The sequence below is a fragment of the Passer montanus genome, unplaced genomic scaffold, assembly GCF_014805655.1.
Source record: "Passer montanus isolate IOZ18808 unplaced genomic scaffold, ASM1480565v1 scaffold5, whole genome shotgun sequence".
In the NCBI taxonomy this organism is placed as follows: Eukaryota; Metazoa; Chordata; class Aves; order Passeriformes; family Passeridae; genus Passer; species Passer montanus.
The window spans coordinates 15,529,685-15,549,773 of NW_024369929.1; the positions used below are offsets into that span (position 1 = coordinate 15,529,685).

The 20,089-nt window shown below is 40.7% G+C and overlaps 1 protein-coding gene across 3 annotated transcripts; it reads left to right on the forward strand.

Moving 5' to 3' along the window:
* Positions 1–877: 877 nt before the first annotated feature.
* CLPX (caseinolytic mitochondrial matrix peptidase chaperone subunit X) lies at positions 878–20,038 on the forward strand. 3 transcript variants are annotated; one of them, XM_039723120.1, is made up of 14 exons: positions 878–1,034; positions 4,491–4,651; positions 6,013–6,130; positions 10,424–10,578; positions 11,394–11,553; positions 12,715–12,756; positions 13,234–13,410; positions 14,514–14,678; positions 14,966–15,054; positions 15,569–15,733; positions 16,365–16,664; positions 16,795–16,887; positions 17,120–17,276; positions 18,260–20,038. In XM_039723120.1, the coding sequence occupies exons 1-13, from the start codon at positions 965–967 to the stop codon at positions 17,228–17,230; spliced, it is 1,806 nt and encodes a 601-aa protein (XP_039579054.1). In that variant the 5' UTR covers positions 878–964; the 3' UTR covers positions 17,231–17,276; positions 18,260–20,038. The 3 variants fall into 3 exon arrangements, with proteins under 3 accessions (XP_039579054.1, XP_039579052.1, XP_039579053.1); XM_039723118.1 differs by having other exon boundaries at positions 17,120–17,226; XM_039723119.1 differs by lacking the exon at positions 12,715–12,756 and having other exon boundaries at positions 17,120–17,226.
* Positions 20,039–20,089: the final 51 nt, after the last annotated feature.

The window sequence follows — 20,089 nt, forward strand, 5'->3', positions numbered from 1 at the left end:
ACCGAGGCGGAAGTGAGCGAGGCGGGCGCCATCGCTACTGAGGCGGAAGTCACGTGCCCGCCGTGTTAATTCGTGCGTAAAATTTGCGTTGGAAAGGGGTTTTTAAAAATTCGCTTTGTTCCACCCCGCCATGGTCAGGGTCTGCCAGATCACGTTGTTCCAGGCCCCGTCTAGCCCGGCCTTGAACGCTCCCAGGGATGGGCCGCAGCTTCCCGGGCACTCTGTTCGCTGCGGGGTAGCTCAGGTTAATTGAGGAGGGCGACAGGTGATACTGAGTCATTCGGCTAATGAACAGGTGGAGTCAATTAGCCCCGTTTAATTGGTATGTAATAAATAGGTGTTGAAGGTGAGCTGAAAGAAGCAGACCTATAGTTTCCTGCAGTTGTACGTGTGTTCTCTGTAAAGCATGCCTAAAGGATTCACTTCATTAAAAAAATATATATTTATACAGTGCTGTTCCCTGTTTGAAGACCACCCCGCAACACGCGGCATCATTTTATATTCGTTCTCAAATCGCTTCAGTTTGCCTAAAATTTTTCTGCTCCCGTCTCAGCCTGATCTTGTCACGAAAGGCCTTTAAAAAACCCCATTTCTGTGGTCTAAGAGAAATATTCCTCTCACATCGCACTTGGAAAGAGAAATTAAAGGGCGGAATCACAGGGAATAAACACACCTGGACGGCGCGCGCAGGACAGGGAAAGTCGGGGAGCAGACTACATTTCCCGCAATGCCCCGCGGCTCCCGCGCACCCATTCACCGCTGGGACTACACCTCCCATGACCCCCCGCGCGGCGGGTGCGCTCACGCGGGGCGCGCTGCGGCGCGATGCCCGCCGGGACCTGCAGTCCCGCGGCGACGCGCGGCGCCGTCACGGGGGCGTTACCGGGGCGGGCGGGGCCGCACCGTCGCCAGCGAGGCCTTGTCGGCGGCGGGGGGAGCCGGGCGGGCCCGCGGCCGCTGCACCATGTCCGCCTGCCACAGCTGCGCCGCCGCCGCCCGCCTCCTGGGCTCCACGCTGCCCTCCGCCCGCAGAGGTAAGCGCGCCCCGGCCCTGAGGGCAGCCCCGGCCCCGAGGGCAGCCCCGGGCCCGCCGCTGCCCTTATCGCGCTGTGACAGCGGCGGCCTGCGCCCTGTTTTCCCTCCTTTCAGCCCTTTTCTGGGGTCACCCGCGCCGTGCGGCTGTGGGGGGTTTGCCTTTGGGGGAGAAGGAATGCGGGAATCGAGTTTATTTCGGCAGAATTGATGCTCAGCGGCTGCCGGCCGGCGTGTGCCGCTCTGCAGCGCGAGTAAATGTGTTTAATGGGATTAAAAAACGGCTTAGTTGCCTTAACTGATTAAAAGCCTGCCTTTATGGTAGCCTAGACTTGAAATATTTCTCATAGAGATGGGCTTAGCAAAATTAATTATTACCAACTTGATAAAAGGACGAGACTGTGCCAGCTGCTCCCTGGAAGCTGAGGGCTGTGGGAGTTGTTACTTTTTTACTGTTTTTCCTCGTTTACGCTTTTTGTGGTGTTCTCGGGGTGCTGAGAGCAGATAAATCATGTGCTGCTTTGGGTGAAAGGTAGAGCGCTCCCAAATTGTGCTGAAAATTCTCTCTGTTGCCACTTTTGCAACAATATTTTCAATTCCTGTACCCTCGGCAATAGCCTGATGAGTCAGAGATCATTTACTGCCAGTAAGAGGTGAGTTAACTCTTTGTAGGTGCATTACATTTCTATCTCAAATATCAGCTGAAAGGTTCTAACCTGTGCTTTCAAACCCAGCCTGTCTGGAACAATCAACTTCAAAGCAAGTACTGTTTGGAATTCATTAGAGAATTATCTTTTCTAAAATTGGTGGGGTTTTTGGTCAGATCTAAGATTCAAAAGGATTATGTAAAAGAGCAAATAAGAATAAAATGCAGGTAGAGCAATACAATTGTTTATCTATTAGCTTTCAATGAAAGCTACATTTAAAAATAAATGTATCTTACTTTTGTGTGTCTTTTATGTTAAAATGTGTCATGTGCCAGGTGCTTTGTTTGCTGTTGCTGGTTGGTGCAAACTTGAGGGAGTTCAGAGTGCACAGATCAGTGTGATCAGTCGAGTGTTATGTGGGACAGTTCCAGTTTGTCACAGTGTCCCTGTCACTTTCCTGAGCAGTAGATGCCTCCAGGATCCCCCAGGCCTGCCCCAAAAGTCAGTATTTATTCTGTCAAATATCAATTAAAGGTTAATAAGATGTTGAGGAGCTTCCCATCGTTTCTTAACTCACAAATCCCAGTACCCTGGATTGGTTCCATTGGTTAGGGACAGTTTTGAAGTCAGTGCTCCAAAAAAACATCACCTGAGCCCCCTGCCAGGTGAGTGTGAGCACATCCTGCCAGCTGTTACGTGTTGGAACATTTATCAGAGGCTGGATCCCTCCGTGGCAGCTGCCAGGCTTTGGGCTGGAATGTTGATTTCCCCTGGAAATCTCCCTCTGGGCTTACTGACTCAAGGAAGTCGTGGTGATAACTTTCTTGTTGCTTCATTGTGTAATTATACAATGATATTTTGTCCAAAAACACCACTCACAATAAGCACATGAGGCTTTTCATGCTTGGCCACAAGCTGATGCAGCAATAATATGATTTTTTTTTTCCCCCTGGTTTAGTCTTCACAGCTCAGTGCTCAGTGCTGTGTCAGGTTCCACAGTTCATCCTGTACAGTGCTCAGTGCATTCTCTGTCTCACCAGAGCACTCTGAGTTAAAATTATTAAAATGAGGACTGAAATGTTCCAGCTTTTGTGTTAGTGCCTCAGGCCACATCCCCCAGTGTTACTTGTGTGGCTCCAGGTTTTGTTCAAGCCAGGCAAGCTGCTCATTGTTGGATTTTCAGGAGTTTTTCTCAGTTTCTACAGCAAATCTCAGTACAGGAGCCATCTCAGAGGAGTGAGCCTCCACGCCAGGGAGCTGCTCAGAGCAGCTCTTGCCCTGTGAACACTCCCCACAGCTTGTTCCTCCCTGACAAGTGCACTTGGCACACGGGGCTCTCAGAGTTCCCTGCACATCCACTTAAAAGACACAACTGCTTCTGAGAGCCAGCCAGCGTTTTCAAGTTTTCTGTGGTGTTTTTTGTAGCTTACCCTGTGTAATCTAAAATGTGTTGCAGTAGCACTCAGCAGAGGAATTTAAAATGGGGAGGCTCATTGATTGTTATTCCTCCCTCACGTTTACAGACAGAAGCAATGCTGTTGAGAGATTTTTAGAAGATTAATTTTTAGTCATGTTAAAAATAGCACAAGTCATCTTCAGGTTAGGGACTCTTAAGCAGCATGTAAGTTAATAAACCAGCTTCAAATCTCATTTGACTCTGTCATCTTCGTTGTGGCTTTGCAGAGCCTGTAAGTTTTCCTCGTGAATTATGGTTCCTCTTCTTTATTTTTCTCCCTTCTTATTATAGTAACCAGGTGAATTTTCAGAGTATCCTCTTTCAGCTAAGCTCCCATCTCTTGGTTGCTGTTGTTTCCTCTTTCAGAGCAAACCAGCTGTGCTTCTCTTGCCATTCTTACTTTTTCTTATTTTTTTGAAGAGTTCCTGGGTTTTCCACGGGATTCTCTCATCCCTATAGCAACAAACCTGTGTGTTGTCAGCAAGTCTGTAATTGCCATTGTTGCTGTACAGCTCTGCTGTCAGTAAGGCACAGAGCCCCTACCAAAACCAGGGAGCCAAGTGAGAAATTTGCCACTTTAAATGCGAGAGATGAGGTACAGATCGCAGGCTGCTGTCGATGTTGAAATCACAAGCACAACATATGCTGCCTCACGTCATACCCTGCCATGAAATGCAATCCTGCCCGTGTTGCAAGAGGAGGAAAAGGCTGTTTAGTTTCTCTGGGAGGGTTTTTTCCATGTTGGCAGAAGGAATTTCAGCAAAGTGAAGGTTACGGCGAGTTTGCTGGTGCTGGCCCGGGGGTGAGTGCCAAATAGGACACAGCTCCTCAGGTTCCCTCAGCGCTGCTCTTGCTGCCAAGAGCTGCCTCAAATTCCTGGAAACTAATTTTTAGTGGAGTTCCCAGTGAAAGCCAAATCCAGCCGTGCAGTTATTGAGTCTGAAACACCTGATTTCTGCATAATAAGGAGATTCTTCAAAGGTTTTGTCTTTATTATTTCACAATAAAAGCTGTAAGGTGATTGTGTTTATCATTCTCAGGATCAGTTTCATAACTGGGATGTTCCCTATTTCATGCCATAACAGGACTCTCAGTTGTCTGATGTTAGAGGATCTGCAATTATTTTGGGGTCTTTTTTGGACAGCCAAGGTAGCTTTCAACAAGGTGAACATTAAGGTGGTAAAGATAATTTATTTTGGATAATTAAAATCTCTTCAGAGCTGAATTCTGTTGCCAAAACCTTTAAGCTCCACTTAAATCAGTTCTGAGATGTGGTGGCAATGGAATTAAAACAGGAGAATTTTAATATTTAACTTTCTTTTTTTTGTTGTTGTTTTTTCTTTTTGTTTTTTTAGGTATTACTTGTGGTCGAACACGCATCCCCGTTTTAGGAAAACTTGGGACTTTTGAAACTTGTTCTCTAAAACGAATTCCTCTCAGAAACTTTTCAGAAACACCAGCATATTTTGCTTCAAAGGATGGTGCAAGCAAGGATGGTTCTGGAGATGGAAGCAAGGTAATTTCCACAAACTGGGGGTTTCAGTAATTTATGTAAAATGTCCCTTACATTTTAAAAATTTTTTTACTTAAAATTAATCTCAAAATTTTGGCCACCTCCTGATATTTCTGATCCCTCAAATTGCTGCAACTGGCAGTGACGAAAAAATAAATTGTATTGTGAATTTGTTAGGAGATAAACCTTGTCAACATCCCACAATGCTTTTCCCAGTTTTATAGGTCTTTTTGCTCAGTGTGAACTTGAAAACTTTACTTGATGTCATAAATCAGGAACAGGATTTCAGGAAAGAGTAGTAATCATAGCTATTCTCCTTCAAAAGCCTGGTGCTCCCAAGTAGACTTTTTTTAAAGTACATTTTAAACATTTCTGGGTTTAGAACTGGTTTGTCTTAAGTGAGACGAGTCAGTGAGGACATGAGCTCACCTCTTGTTAGTCAGTAGTAGTCTATTTTTATCCCAGTCATTCTCTGTAATTATAGTTAATAAACAGCTTCTTCAGATAAATGATTACCTTGGAATAAAGCTGCTCTTTAGTCAGCAAATAACATTTTGAGAGTTCACAGGCAACAACTTTGCCTTAGTGTGGTGTGTTGTGAACCTGAGGAGCTGTCCAGGTGACACAGGTCTGTTCTGAAGGTGCAATTAAACTTTTAAAAAAATAAATAAAAAAGATAAAAGAAGATAAAAGAAATTAATAATGTTTTTTTTTTCTTGAAAAGGGTTGTAAGGAGAAATCAGTAGGCAAGACAGGTTTAAAAAATTAAGAACTGCCTTAGAAGTGGGAAGAGAGGTTTTTGCTGTTTCTTAAAATATAATGTATTAATCAGAGTATGAAGGCATAAATACAGATATAAGTAAAAAATGCAGTATTTCCAAGCACTTTGAAATGCATGTTTTAGCATAGATTGCTGCACCTGCCAAGGAAGTGAGAGGAGCTGTGGCTTCAGAAACCCTTAGAGTCCACACAGTCGAGATAATAAAACACTCTCTAAATATGATTTGTTTTCTTGTCTGGCAGTAAAACATTAAAACACACTATTAAAACACTGTTGACAGAGCTTGTTCTAGTGCCAGACAAGCAGCTCTAATGCAGGTATGGGATACCTCTTCCATGGGCATCCAAGACTGGCAGACCTGGGACATGCAGATGTATTTGTAAATAATTTGCAAATGTAAAACACTTCCCAGTGTTTATGTCACATTATTCTATGTATCCAAAGCCTTTAAAAATCCTGACAATAGCTACTTTGTCATTCAGCTGTTGCAAAATTCAAATTATTTGATTCCATAAGCACACTGCTAAATGCCTGCTGTACCAGCTCCATTGTTTGGGGCTAATTGTCTGGAAATCTCTTTTAGAAATCTGTTGGTGAGGGTGGTGGTAAAAAGTCAAGCTCTGGAAGCTCTGGGAAAGGAGGGAACCAACTGCGCTGCCCAAAGTGTGGGGACTTGTGCACACACGTGGAGACCTTTGTGTGTAAGTTTTCCTTAAAACTTCCTTGTTTTAAATGGGCACAGATGTGACTTTGTGGTTCAACACAGTCCTGATGGTGTGTGGCAGCCTACGTGGTGTCAGAAATTTTGTTGTTGGTGTGACCAACATTTATTGTCTCTGTGGGTACATTTGTGTAATTCCCATGATGTGGGGGGGGATGTGGTAGTGGAATTCACATTGCATCTGTGAAAATGCATTTTTAAAATAGTTCATGGCATTTTATACTTAATACCATTTGAACTACAGATACTTTAATGTCTCTATTATATAAGTATATTCTTGATGTATGTGCATTTGTGGTGTCTGTCCTTTCTTTCCTAAATAATATAACTTTAATCCTGCATGTACTATAACCAAAGTGCTTATCCAGCAGAGGAATTAGTATCTGACAGATGGCTTACTAGAACAGTCTTCCATGGCAAAGTCAGAGCTATAATACATTCCAAATAGCAGGCTGGAAAGTCCAACTAGAAAATCCAAAATCCTTGTTCTCCAGCTGCAATTACTCCTTTTTTTTTTTTGTATAATCCAAATTAATGCCATTTATTCTTTAGGTTCTATCAGTCTTGAAGATATTTCATACCTTATTTCAGCACTAGTGAGACCAGCTTAGAAAACAAGAACTTCTGTCAGAAAGCAAATACCCACTGTTAGTTGGTGGGGCTCAAGGAGGAAGTACCAAGTCATAATCAGACTTGTGCACTAAGAAGCTTAAGACAAGGTCACATAAACGTGTGCAGCAATTGTTAATGTAACAGCTGGCAAAATAATGAGTGGATGTTCTGTTATTTGCTGCTACTCATATAAAATAGTATTTAAAATGATCAAATGTCACAATGAATGACAAGACAGTTCTGTAACAATAACAATCTATTTCTTTAGAGAAAGGATCAGTCCTCAGTAACTTTTTCTCACCAGGAATAAGGTTGTTTTTCCAGTTTGTTTGAAACTATAGGCAACAAGGTATTCTGCAAAACCTGGCAGGAGTTCATGGAACTGGAAATCTGATCCTGTCTGGTGTTCAGTGTGGTCTCTCCCTGGACTGGGTGTGGTTGGAAACGAAAGGATTTTTAATCTCATTTACCTCCTTATGGTTCATGAGCAGGCAGAGATGCTTTTGAAACTCTCTCACTTCACTGGTGTGTTTCCCTTGGTGCTGCAGTTTGTGCTTTTGTCTGGAAATACCATTCAAGCACTATCCCAGAACGATCCCTGGAAAGCAGAGATGTGATTTAGTGCTCTGTCAGTGTTGTTGGGAACACTTAAACATGCCTGGAAACTTCCTTGGGAGCAGGATTTATTCATACCAGCACCATGGGAGAACATTATTGATAGATGCAATTTAAAATTCCCAAGTAGTGAACCCACTTGAGTTGCAGCCTCAGAATAACACAGGTTCTGTAAACAGCTTGGGACTGGAAACCCACTTTTTTCCAAAGCTCCTGGAGTCCTGGTGAAGTTTTTTCTGGACTTGTGTTATTCTGGTTTAGTCTGTTAATTTGAGCAAACTGCTTCCCAACCACACTCTGTAAAGCAGCTGGAAAACAGAAGTTTTAATTATCATAAAATTTATTTGAAAAAATAAAACAAAAACTAAGAAAAAAATCTGTCCAATTCTGCCAAAAATGAATAGGTTGCAAGTTGTATTAAGCCTAGTGTAACTTGATTTTTTTGTTGTTGCTTAGTCAGGAAAAATGATGAATTTGCACAGTCTGGTTAGAATTGCCAACCTGCAGAGCCTTAAATAAATATCTAAAACCAAAAGAAAACATGCAATTAGCATTTGTTTCAGTTTAAATATTAGATTTTCAGTCATTTTGAGAGAAGCAGAGAAGCAAAATACTGAATAAAAGCCATGTTCATTAGAAAATTAATTGCCAGTGAGTGGCAGTGTCACAGGCTGGTTCTCCAGTGGAGTTTGTTTTTGATGGAGCTTCTCTTTGTATCTGCAAATCTTGCAGAAAGATTTGCTTGGCAATAGTTTTTCAGCAATTAACAATGAAGGGAAAATATGAGGCAAACAAAAAGTCATTTTGCTTTGCCTTCCTTTCTCAGCAGTTCCTGTATTGTTGTGGGTTGTGAAAGTCTGTGAGGAGAGTTTGTGATCAGTGAAATAAGACTTGATCCTCGGATGTGGAGTGAAATCCAATAGCTGAAAGCTGATTGACATAAGAAGCCTTATCTGGGTGCTGTTTTTACTGTCTCCACCTGATGCCATCAGGTTACTCCACCCTCCAAAGCAGCACTTCCCTGCTATTGTACATACTCAGAAGCTTCCCTGCTTTCTTTTTCCTGGTTTGGGGTTTATTTTTTACCTTAAAGTAATTTGATAGCAGCCCATTATCTCAACCCTACAACTCTTTCTTTAATTTTAATCCTGATTATTTCTGTTTCCTGTATGTTTTGTAAAAACCTGCCATTTCTTTTTGGCAAGGTCAGCTCACACAGACTTTAGAAATGCCTTTGCTAATGCAGCCTCTGTGGCAATGTTGTCTGATGCAAAACAACATTTGACTTGCATTTTGGCACACTGTAAATATTTGCAGACACCTTAATGACAGGGTGGTAATTTGACATGGATGTTCTTTGTTGTGCTTTTATGTGTTTGCTAAAAGAACATATGAAAACCTGACAGTATTTAGGATTAGCAAAGTTGCCTGCAACTCAATTGTGTATTTTTTTTTTGTTGTTTTTTTAGGGAAGATGCCCCATAGTACTCTTACAGTCCACTCTTTATTTTCTGGGGTTTTTAAATCATTCATGTGGCTCTATAAAGGGCCCAACCATTCTCATGGCTGTTCTATCCTAAATAAGCCTTGCATAAGGAAGGAGAGCAGCCTCATGGCACTGTAGTCATCACAAATACCCGAGGTGTTTTGAGTGAGCCCTGGGAGAAAGCTTGGGTTGTTTTTTTTCCCTACAGTATTGTTGCTAAATAGTAGTTACATAAGAGGAATGGGTTTGTGCAAGTGGATTTCCATCACATTCCCATGAAGCAGATAACAGTAATTTGGAAGGTTGCCAGGAGAACTTCCAGGCTGTTACACAGAATTTCTTTGAAGTAAAGTTAATAAAGCTGTGCTGGTCACCATTTTAGTTGCTATATTCTTAAAGTAATCTGTTGGTCTTGCTTATCCAGGTGTAAGGTGGGATTATTGGTAAGGAAAACCCCTCCCACTCCTGTTTTGCTGATGCCAGTCCTATGGGAGACAACAAGTTATAAATAAGCAGCTTGTTTATTGCTCGAGGGTGTTGTTACAGTCAGCTGCTGCTACAGTGTTCAAGCCATTTTCTAAAAACTTTCTATGATTTCAGAAGTTCTGACATTGAAATTTTCATAGGGTTGTTTTTCTACAGTTACTTTACTTTTAATTAAATTAATTTACTAGTATATTTCTTTTCAATTTATCCTATTGCTCATAATTTGCTTTTAGTAGCATAGTAGTATGGCTAGAAAGGATCTATTCTGAATTACTTTAATTATTCTTCTCTATTGTCTGTTTTTATTATTTCAACTTTGCCAAAGGAAAAGAAGAGCAATGCAGGTTCTCATTTTCAGGCTTATGAAACCAGCCTTTGCAGATTTCTTGAGACATAGTTCACAAAGTCAGCAGTAGGAGGGTTTAGCTTTTGGAATTTGAAAGAAATTTGTCCTCGTCTTGACAGTAAAAATAAATAAGCAGAAGATCTTGCAAAACATCAAAGTCCTTGATGGTTTGTTGCATACCACAGCTGCCTCTTGTTGGGGTGAGCCCTTTGGGTGACCCCCTGTGCTCTGTGCCCTGGGCTTGGGTGACTCAGCCCTGATCCCCAGTGTTCCAGAGGCAGAGGGATGCAGAGAGCAGCAGCTGCCAGAGCCCTCCTGTGATGCTGTCTTTGATATTCTAGACTGCTTCCCTGCACTTCAGTCTGTGCCTAACCACAATATTTTATTTTGTTGTCAGTTTGAGAGTTAGGAACATTTCCTGCACGGCTGAAGCCTTCATTAATTTTGTCTCTCTCAGGAGTGTGATGCTACTGGTTGAGTATCAAAAGGAGTTTTGTGTTTAATCCATTGTCTGGTTGCTGCCCAGCATTCTGATTTTTTTGGGCAAATTGTGTTCTTTCTGTGTCAAATTTCATAGGCCAATAGTAGCTTTTAAATGTTCTAAGGTGAGTGAGGGAGAAGTGTTGTGTAAACAGAGAGAGGCTGTGCTGTGTTACAGGTGCTTGTTCTGTGTGATGAGCTTGGACAGAAGCAATTCCTCTTACTGTTTTGTTTGACTTTTTCTGCAGCTTCCACCCGTTTTGTGAAGTGTGAAAAGTGTCACCACTTTTTTGTTGTCCTGTCAGAGGCAGACACAAAAAAGAGCATCATTAAAGAGCCTGAGTCAGCAGCAGAAGCTGTGAAATTGGCATTCCAGCAGAAGCCACCACCTCCACCGAAAAAGGTATGTCCTGAATTCCAGCCAGAGTGCCCTCCTGTTGCAGCATGGAGAAATGCTTCCTTTAATCTGCATCAGGTGTGCAATGGGCTGCTGGGACAGAGCAACAAACAATAAAGATGATTAGCTCAAGATTAAACCTTTGTGAGCTGTGTGACCTAGCAGAGCACTGATAAAGGGAACAAGTAGATCCAATAAAGGTATTTGAGCTTGTTTTTCTCTCTTTGTCTTGTGGTTTCATTTTCAGCTGTGACCTTGAGGCTGACCTCAGCCCTCACCAACCATAGTAACTTTTCTTTCTCACTGTGGCCTTGCATTCTGTATTTTTGTTTTGGCAGCTTCTTTCTGTAGCTGCAGAGCCTTTTGTTTGGTGTGGATTTGGGTGAGAGCTGTAGCTGATTAACTTGTAGCCATGGTCCTTCTGAAGTCACTTGGTTTCCCTCTGGAGATTAGTGAGGAGGCCTTTTATGTTTCTCAGTTCTTGGTGGACTGTAATGGTTATTCCACACAGCTCCTTGAGAGGCCTCTTTTAAGAAAATAAGTGTTCTTAAAATTTCTGTTCCTCTTAAAAATTTGAGTGAAAATAGCAATGGGCTTATATATTCATAGGTCAGAACTGACAGACACAATATGAGTGTGTAAGCATCACAGTTTTTAAGTAAACTTATCAGCAGGAATATGTTTTGTATTTTAGATGTTAGTTTCTGTTTCTCAGGTCTGTAACAGTTCAGACCAAAGTCTGTCTTTGGCACAATATACTATTTTTCCTTTTTTGCTGCAAGATGATTTAGAAGTGTTACTAAGATTGAGCTGTTTTTCAGATTTACAACTACCTCGACAAATACGTTGTTGGTCAGTGTTTTGCCAAGAAGGTGCTGTCAGTTGCTGTGTATAATCATTACAAGAGAATCTACAATAATATCCCATCTAACCTGAGACAGCAAGCAGAAGTTGAGAAACAGACTTCTTTAACACCAAGAGGTTTGTATGATGTTTGGTATTTTTCTACCATAAATTACCATTTCAGGGCTGTAACTTGAGAAATCTGAGAAAGGTTTTACCCTGACTCTAGATGTTCTATAATTGAAATGATCTATAAGAATTTCTACTAAATCTAATTTTCACTGTGAACTTCTGTGATTTATCTAAATGGTAATCAGAAGGTTTATGGTGCTTACCATATTAAATGCTTAGCCCTTTTTTCTGGTCCATATTATGGGGTATCCTCCTTTAACTTTCTAAAGTGAGTCTCCTAAATTTTCTTTCTAATCTCATTTACTACTTAACTGTAAATCTGCTGCTGAATCTGCAAGCAGCAGTGCAGATCAGGAAGGTGATATTTTGCATAGGTAAATTGATGAGTACTTGGATTTCTAACTTCCCTTGCTCCTGCTGGCAGCATCTGCTGGTCACCACAGTATTGTTCCATATCCAGCAGGTGTGGATGGAGTTACTCTTGGCAGTACTTTTGCTGCTGAGTAAGTGTGTAGCTATGTTGATCTAATTTATTTTTAGAAATAGGATTAAGTTACCATCTCTGACTCAAAGTGTACCTTGGGTGGTTTTTTTGAAAGGTGTTTTGTTCTATCTTGCAAAAGTTACCATTATAAACCTCCTTTTTTTGAATTAACATAAGTCTTTTAAATGAGGAGGGAGCATTGGTAGCACTGTTCTGGTAATGGTAAGAGAGCAGTTGTGTACCTGGCACCAGGAATTTCCTGACCCCCCACAGGGAGATAACATGGTCCATACCCACAGAGACTGATGTGAATGTTTAGATATTTCAGAGCTCTGTTTCACAACAAGGAACATTGTTACACTCAGGGAGAGTTCAAGGAAGCCTCTTCAAACCAAAATTGCTGCTCCATTTTTTCCCCTTCTATAATTGGTTTTAAAGTGAAAATCTAATTAGAGGTAATAGATTGCTGTTTTTAGAGGTAGATAGCTTGTTGACATTCCAAAAACATGCAATTTGGGGTTTGGGTTAATTTTGGCAGCAATAAAAAATAGCTCTGGGGATTTTTTTGTCAGAAATACATTCATAGACAGTGATGAGATGTATTCAGAAGAGGGCAAGAGGTGGAGAATTTATAAGCTTTTATAGACTTACTTTTTTATGACTGTTTTCATCCTCTCTCTTAGAATTAGAAATCAGAAGACGGGAGGATGAGTACAGATTTACAAGTAAGTGAACCCTCTCCTCATGTCCTCCTCTGCAATACCTACTTTTATGACATGGAGAAGAGTCTTTAGTGACTGCTAGTTTGAAATGTTGGGTGAAGTCCAGTGCTTGCACTTTTTTGTCATGGAAATCCACAGCTTGGGTTTATTTCTTCTTGTATGTTAAAAAAGAATTATAAGAAATTATGTAAAAATGAGTAGATTTGTAAGGAGTGAAAATTTCTCTTGCTTTTTAATGTAGAGCAACGCTTTTAGGTAATCCACTGTGCCATTGGAAATGCTTTTCCTATATGCCTCTGCAAAAGTGTGGCTGGAGTTCATGTTTGTGTAATAATTGTATTGTATTTCTGTTGCTTTCCTCTCTGTAAGTTCTGTACAGAGAGAATTCTAGGTTTGCAGAAGAAGCTTGCTGTTATTGTGTGTTTAAAGCAGTGACAGACCTTGTTGGTGCTCAAACAGTGCTCTTATTGTTCTCTTCAGAACTCCTGCAGATTGCTGGAATCAGTCCACATGGTAATGCTTTGGGAGCATCAATGCAGCAACAGATGAACCAGCAGATACCTCAGGAAAAACGGGGAGGAGAAGTACTAGATTCAGCCAATGATGACATTAAACTTGAAAAAAGTAATATTTTGCTGCTTGGACCAACTGGATCAGGTATACAGCTGCATGTTTCTATAGGTGTCCTATTTTTCATGGAATTTGGTGTTAATGGGTAATTCTCCTCTTCTGTGATTACTCAGATTTGGTTTATAAGAAAACTAAACTGGATTGGATTCCAGTGCTTTCATGCCATGTTAACACACTGAGCTAGTGGCCTTAAAAAGGAATAAGCTGTATTGTGTGGTTTTTTTTTTTTTTAATGCCTTTATTTACTGACTGAATAAAAGATGCCACTTTCACTAAAAAGTGGCAGTTATAGTTTCACTGCTTTAGCTGGCAAGCTGAGATGTTGCAGTTAGTGCTGTTTCACCTCTGGGACAGATTAGTTGCAGGGAGTTGGAAAGAGATTATTTTGTGTGTTCATAAGACTTGGGAGTGTTTGTGCTGAAGTGATGGCATTTTGCAGGCTTTTTGGGAGAACATTCACTAAACAATATTTTAATTCTGTTTCTTCCCAACTTCAAAGCAGGAGCAATTGGACTTTGCACTGCACCCTGAGTGTCTGCAAAGGACTACTGATTTATTTAATCTTTAAACTCTGCAAGTACATGTATTATGGTTTTTATATTGTGTGACATTTTGTGATACTGTATGCATTTCAAACTGCCTTAAATGTGCATTATTAAACTGAAACCAGAAATACAGCCTGCCAATGTAAAAACCACTGCTTATGAAAGCTATCTCCCTTGGAAAATATTCTTAAGATGTTGGTATGATTTAGAATGTTTAATAAGGTAAATCCTTGAATGGTTTGGGTTGGAGGGTACCTTAAAGCTCCCCTTGTTCCACTCCTGCCATGGGCAGGGACACCTTCCACTATCCAAAGTTGCTCCAAGCCCTGTGCAACCTGGCCTTGGACACTTCCAGGGATGGGGCAGCCACAGCTTCTCTGGGCACCCTGTGCCAGGGCCTCCCCACCCTCACAGACAAGGATTTCTTCCCAGTATCTCATCTAAAGCCACCCTCTTTCAGTTAAAGCCATTCCCCTTTGTCCTGTCACTACACACCCTTGTTAGAAGTCCCTGTCCAAGTACTTGGATTTGTGTGCTCTAAGAGAAATGTGTGTCAGTTCTACCATGCAGCTTTTATTCTACCAGGTAAAACCTTGCTGGCTCAGACTCTGGCTAAATGCCTAGATGTCCCTTTTGCTATCTGTGATTGCACCACCTTGACTCAAGCTGGCTATGTTGGGGAAGACATTGAATCTGTCATCGCTAAACTCCTGCAAGATGCCAACTACAACATAGAAAAAGCACAGCAAGGTAAACTTCTCATGTGTGTTACAGAGACTGTTCGTTTTGTTGAAGTGCTCTAACCTTTTGAGACTAACAGTATTCCTGAAATTACTGTCCTGCTGCATGTACCCAAAGTTTAAATCAGAATAAACCTGAAAAGAGCGTAACGTGTATTTTTTGGTTTTGTCCACAATTGGCCAAAATTACACATTTTTGCAGTTGGGAAGTAGAACAGAAATCGTATTATTCTCTGTAGACACCTGCTTCTCTTTAAAAGAAGGGTCATCTTTAAACCAAATTTTCTGTAACTGCAGGAATTGTTTTCCTGGATGAAGTAGATAAGATTGGCAGTGTTCCTGGTATCCATCAGTTACGGGACGTTGGGGGAGAAGGTGTTCAACAGGTAAATATTTCCATGGAGTGATTTTACTTCCTGAGTGAACAGGACATAGGATCCTGTCATGTCAAACAGCATGGGAATGTGTGGAGTCATAGTTCTTCAGTTCCTTCATTATTCACCTTCAAAAGACACATCTTTCCTCTTGACTTCATTAAAAAACATAATCTCAAAAGCAATTTGAGGCATCCTGATGGAAGCATTTTGGTTCAAAAATGTCTTTGCAGCATTCAGATAGCCATCCAGGTAGCCAGTTCCAGACAAGGACAGATAACATTTCCCATTTAAACAAAACTCTTAAAGCAGCTAATCATTATATGCATAATGTGAACCACATTAAAGGAACATTTTTGTCCTTGAGTGGGATTGTCTTATAGGGAAAATTGACTTTTTTGGACACTTACTGTTACTATAAAGGCAAAAGGGAGCAAAAAATATGAGTGAACATATCATGGTGTGCCCCTTTATATGATGCTACAGAATGGAATTTTTTTATTGTTTTTTCTTCTTTCCTTCTTAGGGCTTGTTAAAATTACTTGAAGGCACAATAGTAAATGTTCCAGAAAAGAATTCTCGGAAACTACGTGGAGAAACGGTGCAGGTTGACACAACAAACATTCTGTTTGTAGCTTCTGGTGCTTTTAATGGTCTTGACAGAATTATCAGCAGGAGGAAAAATGAAAAAGTGAGTGCATCAGGCTGTATCCAGGCTGAAAAATTATCATCTTCATCACTGTTCGCAATACTGACTTCTACAGGTCTTGCTGTATTTGTAAACACACTACATTTCTTTATTTCAGCAAGTGGTGCTAAAAACCATAATTATCTTAAAATACCTGGCCCTGCAGTTCACTGTTTTGTAGATTAATGTCTGGGGACAGGGTTCTGGCTGCAGCATTCTGACAAAATGTGCTCTCTGTCTCTAACACTAAATGAGTGACTGAAATTCAAGTTTTTGTTCACGTTAATTTGGTAGCTTCCCGTGTAAGCAAACTTGCCTGCATTTGCTTCACTTATGAAGTGTCACTGGTACTTGTAAAATGACCAGAACATGTTGATAACCTTCTTTCTTTTAAGAAAAAATTGCTCTTGTACTGATGTATTAATTCTTCACTGAGGAGACTCAATCTTTTAAGAAACTGATTGTATGCAAGGGGTCTAATTTTACTCTAAGTAGTTTCTTGAGTTTCTTATGTCATTACAAATTAGTATGTAATGACATAATCAGGCACTGCAGATTTTTTAATACTCATGGAAAGTGATGAAGAAAACTCAGTTATTACAGTTCTCTAAGCAGAAGGTGTTTGTTTTTGCAGTACCTAGGATTTGGGACACCATCTAACATGGGGAAAGGCAGAAGGGCTGCAGCAGCAGCTGATCTTGCCAACATCAGTGGAGAGTCTGACCCACAGGAGGATATTGAGGAGAAGGATCGCTTGCTGCGCCACGTGGAAGCCAGGGATCTCATCGAGTTTGGCATGATCCCTGAGTTTGTGGGACGTTTGCCTGTCGTGGTTCCTCTGCACAGCCTGGATGAGAAAACCCTCGTCCGGATTCTGACGGAGCCACGGAACGCTGTGGTGCCTCAGTACCAGGCACTGTTCAGCATGGATAAGGTTTGAGTTTTCATTTGATGGCTCTTCGGGGTTCATTTTTATAAATACAGGGTTTTCAGTAATGCTTGTACTCACCACATTGAGTTATAAATGAAATGATGAAGTGAACTTGCCATTTTTCTCTGTGTAGTGTGAATTAAATGTAACTGAAGATGCATTGAAGGCTATAGCCAGACTGGCTCTGGACAGAAAAACTGGTGCCAGAGGTCTTCGATCTATAATGGTGAGTAAATTAAGTCTTATAAACAGCAAATGAAACTTCCTGGATTTGTGTGTATGGACCTAATCTTGACCATTTCCAGTGAAAGCCACACTTAGTTCTGGCCCTCACATGGATACAGTAAGTCATTCTAAAGCTGTGAGTATTCAGAGTTCTTCCAAGAGGACTCTCTGAAAATCAGTTGTTTATGTAGAAGAGGGCACACAGAAATATTTTACTCTCTATTTTCTTGTAGGAAAAGCTGCTGCTGGAGCCCATGTTTGAAGTGCCCAATTCTGACATCGTGTGTGTGGAAGTTGACAAAGATGTTGTAGAAGGCAAAAAAGAGCCAGGATACATTAGGTAAAACGGTAACAGAAGTAGCAGAACAGACCAGTAATACAACTAGACAGGTATTCTGATGGAATAAGCACAAGTCATGCACACAACCTAAAAAAGATTCAATGCTCTCTATGTTGTACACAGCTGAATTAGTGCCTGTTCTGTCCTAGAGACTTTGGATTTGTATTGCTTTAGCTTTCAAACAGAAATTTTAAAATAAACATATGTGAACTTACTTTTGTGTGTGTATACCTGTAGAAATGGAAATAAATTTTAAGGTAACAGTAAAACTTTGAAATTCAGTTGTGACTGTACTGAAATTTCTGAAATTAAACTGTTTCTTTCTTCCTACATTTACCACAGATATAGGGGTTTTTATACAAGCTCCAGGCTGCAACAATTTTCTACATTACTCTTGCAGCAGTGGAGAGCCACAAAGGCACAGCTATTGATTTGCTGAACTTCTGTTGAAATAATCAATTTGATGTTGTAAAGAGTATGGCAATGATGTGGAATGTTGAAAACACTGGACAAATCTACATTAAAAAAAATAAATCAGCAATTTCCATGAATGAAGGATGGAATTAAGAGAGAATGGGTCAGGTTAAAAAATTAATTTCTGAATTTTAGGTCTGAAATTTAGGAGCTGTGTCTTGGTTTCTGTCACTGACAGTGTTGTTTGAGTGGCTGTATCCACTAAGGTACATTTACTCATTCCAGCACCTTGTCTGTGCTGAAGCTTGGCTCAGCCTTGTGTTTTTGGAGTGAATGAAAAGTATTACACTGATGGTTGCTTGAAGTGATTTTGTATAGCACCAGAAATAGTAAATTTATTGATTAAATCAAACAACTTACTGAAAGTCAGAAGGCTAATTGAATCCAGCTAATGAGCCTGTGTGCTGGTGGCACTGCAAACGTGCACAGCAGCATTTCCAGATCAGAAGGTCAGAACTTCTGTCACAGGACACTGTGCATGTGATGTGTTTGTCAGGAGCTGTGGAAAGTGTCTCTTGTTTTTTCCACTAAGGTGTCTGATCATTCCTTCCAATCCTAGGGCTCCCACCAAGGACTCATCAGAAGAGGAGTACGACTCTGGAGTGGAGGAGGAAGGCTGGCCTCGGCAGGCAGATGCTGCAAACCATTAAACACTGTCAGAACTCTCACCTGCAAAAAGCTCACTCGGTTCTTTCCTCGCCTCCAGCCTGGCCCCAAAGGCACCAGATCTGCCTCGGATACGACTCCTGATGAGGAACTTCATTAGCTAAACCAGATCGTGTATTTTACTGCAGCACCACCTGGATGGATGGACAGAGTGTGGACTGGGATGGCATAATGTTCAAATATGAATTGTATATTACACTTGTTCAATTAAAATGTATAGCAAATGCAGCAGCACCTGCACTGCCCTTGCAGAAACTAAACCAGCAGCGCAGGTGCTGCCAATAGTTAGATTTAACAATAATGTTACTCTACAAGTGGGAAATCAAATTTAATAATTAGTAGAGGGTGAGTAAACTATCTTAGCTCCTGGTACGGCTCACAGGGGGTTATGTTCAGGTCAGTGTTAGAGTCCTGCTGGTGTGTGACACCCAGCGGGCACTGGAGTGGCTTGTTACATTGGTGGGGGACACGTTTGTGACACTGCTGGGAGATTCTGCTAAAATGTGACACGGGTTTGTTACAGTCATTTGAATATCCAGTGACACCCTTCACGTCTCCATTGGGAGCTTGGATCACCTTGGATACTGTGAAAGAAGGTGAAGTCTGGTTTTCCAGAGGGGTAAACAAGATTCCTAGGAAGCAGTAAAACCATCTAAATTTGGATGAGAAGTCGCCATAAATTTTTAAATATTAATGTTCTAATATAGTACATTTTGTTTAACGTATTGGAACTATCATGCATCAATTTTTTGGTGCCAGGTATTTGCCCAACCTATCTTATAATGTTAAGAGATGAAAGAAGTAAATGTATAATATTTTTGCTGTAATCAGTAGTGATTGTTCACATGACAATGCTTTTTAAGTTATATTCTCAAATGCTAGTATTGCATCTTGTGGGTTTGTCTTTGATTTTAGTCTCACAGCAAGCAATCTTCCCTCTTCTGTTCTCCACCAGAATTAATTCAATCCTTTAGCAAAGTCTTTGTAAAACACTAAAGGACCTGTATGTTTTTGATTTGTTTCAGGAATTAAAATTGTCACTTAAAACTTTGTTTTGTTCTTCGCTGAAAATGTGGACTTGAGTTTCCCTAGAACTTTCATTCACACTATTTAAATAAAACTTTCATCCTTCTTTTTAGTCTAGTGGCTGTTTTAGGACAGGAAAGGATACTAAAAATCTATTGACCCTATTTCTGTCATTAATTTTTGTCATGTAAATTCTATGTAATTCTTGTGTTCTTCCCTAGCAGCAGTGTGACATGCAGTTGTAGCCAGGTGCAACAGATACTTCCCGTGGGATTACAGATTCTTTTCAGGTTAAATGACCCACTAATGGTTCAGAAAAAGCTGCATTTGGAGTTGAGGATATTTCTAGAAGCTTGGTCCCCTCAAAATGGGAATTTGTGGTGAACTATCTGTAACTGCATCCTCACTTTCCTTTTTGTAGAGTGAAAAAAAATGTAACAGCTTTTAATTCTGAATCCTTTAATTCAAATCCTTTTTTAAACAGATAGAAAAAAACCACATTTTAGGTGAAACTGTTCAACAACTTAGTTTTGAAAGTTGTTTGGAATTCTGTAACCAATAACTGTTTTTAAGGAAATAAAAATGCCGTGTAACTACAGTTTGTACTTCACCTCTGGCGTTTGAATAAAAGCGAATATTCAAGCAGCGGCGAGTTGTCATCCCTGACGCCATCCCCGCATATTTAAACTTTTAGGAG

What these genes read in the sequence shown, in the direction of transcription:
- CLPX (XM_039723118.1), top strand. Translation starts at nt 965, where the DNA reads ATGTCCGCCTGCCACAGCTGCGCCGCCGCCGCCCGCCTCCTGGGCTCC. An exon ending in GTTCTGGAGATGGAAGCAAG is followed by an intron (nt 4,652 to 6,012) that starts GTAATTTCCACA and finishes AATCTCTTTTAG; the next exon opens with AAATCTGTTGGTGAGGGTGG. An exon ending in CATAGAAAAAGCACAGCAAG is followed by an intron (nt 14,679 to 14,965) that starts GTAAACTTCTCA and finishes CTGTAACTGCAG; the next exon opens with GAATTGTTTTCCTGGATGAA.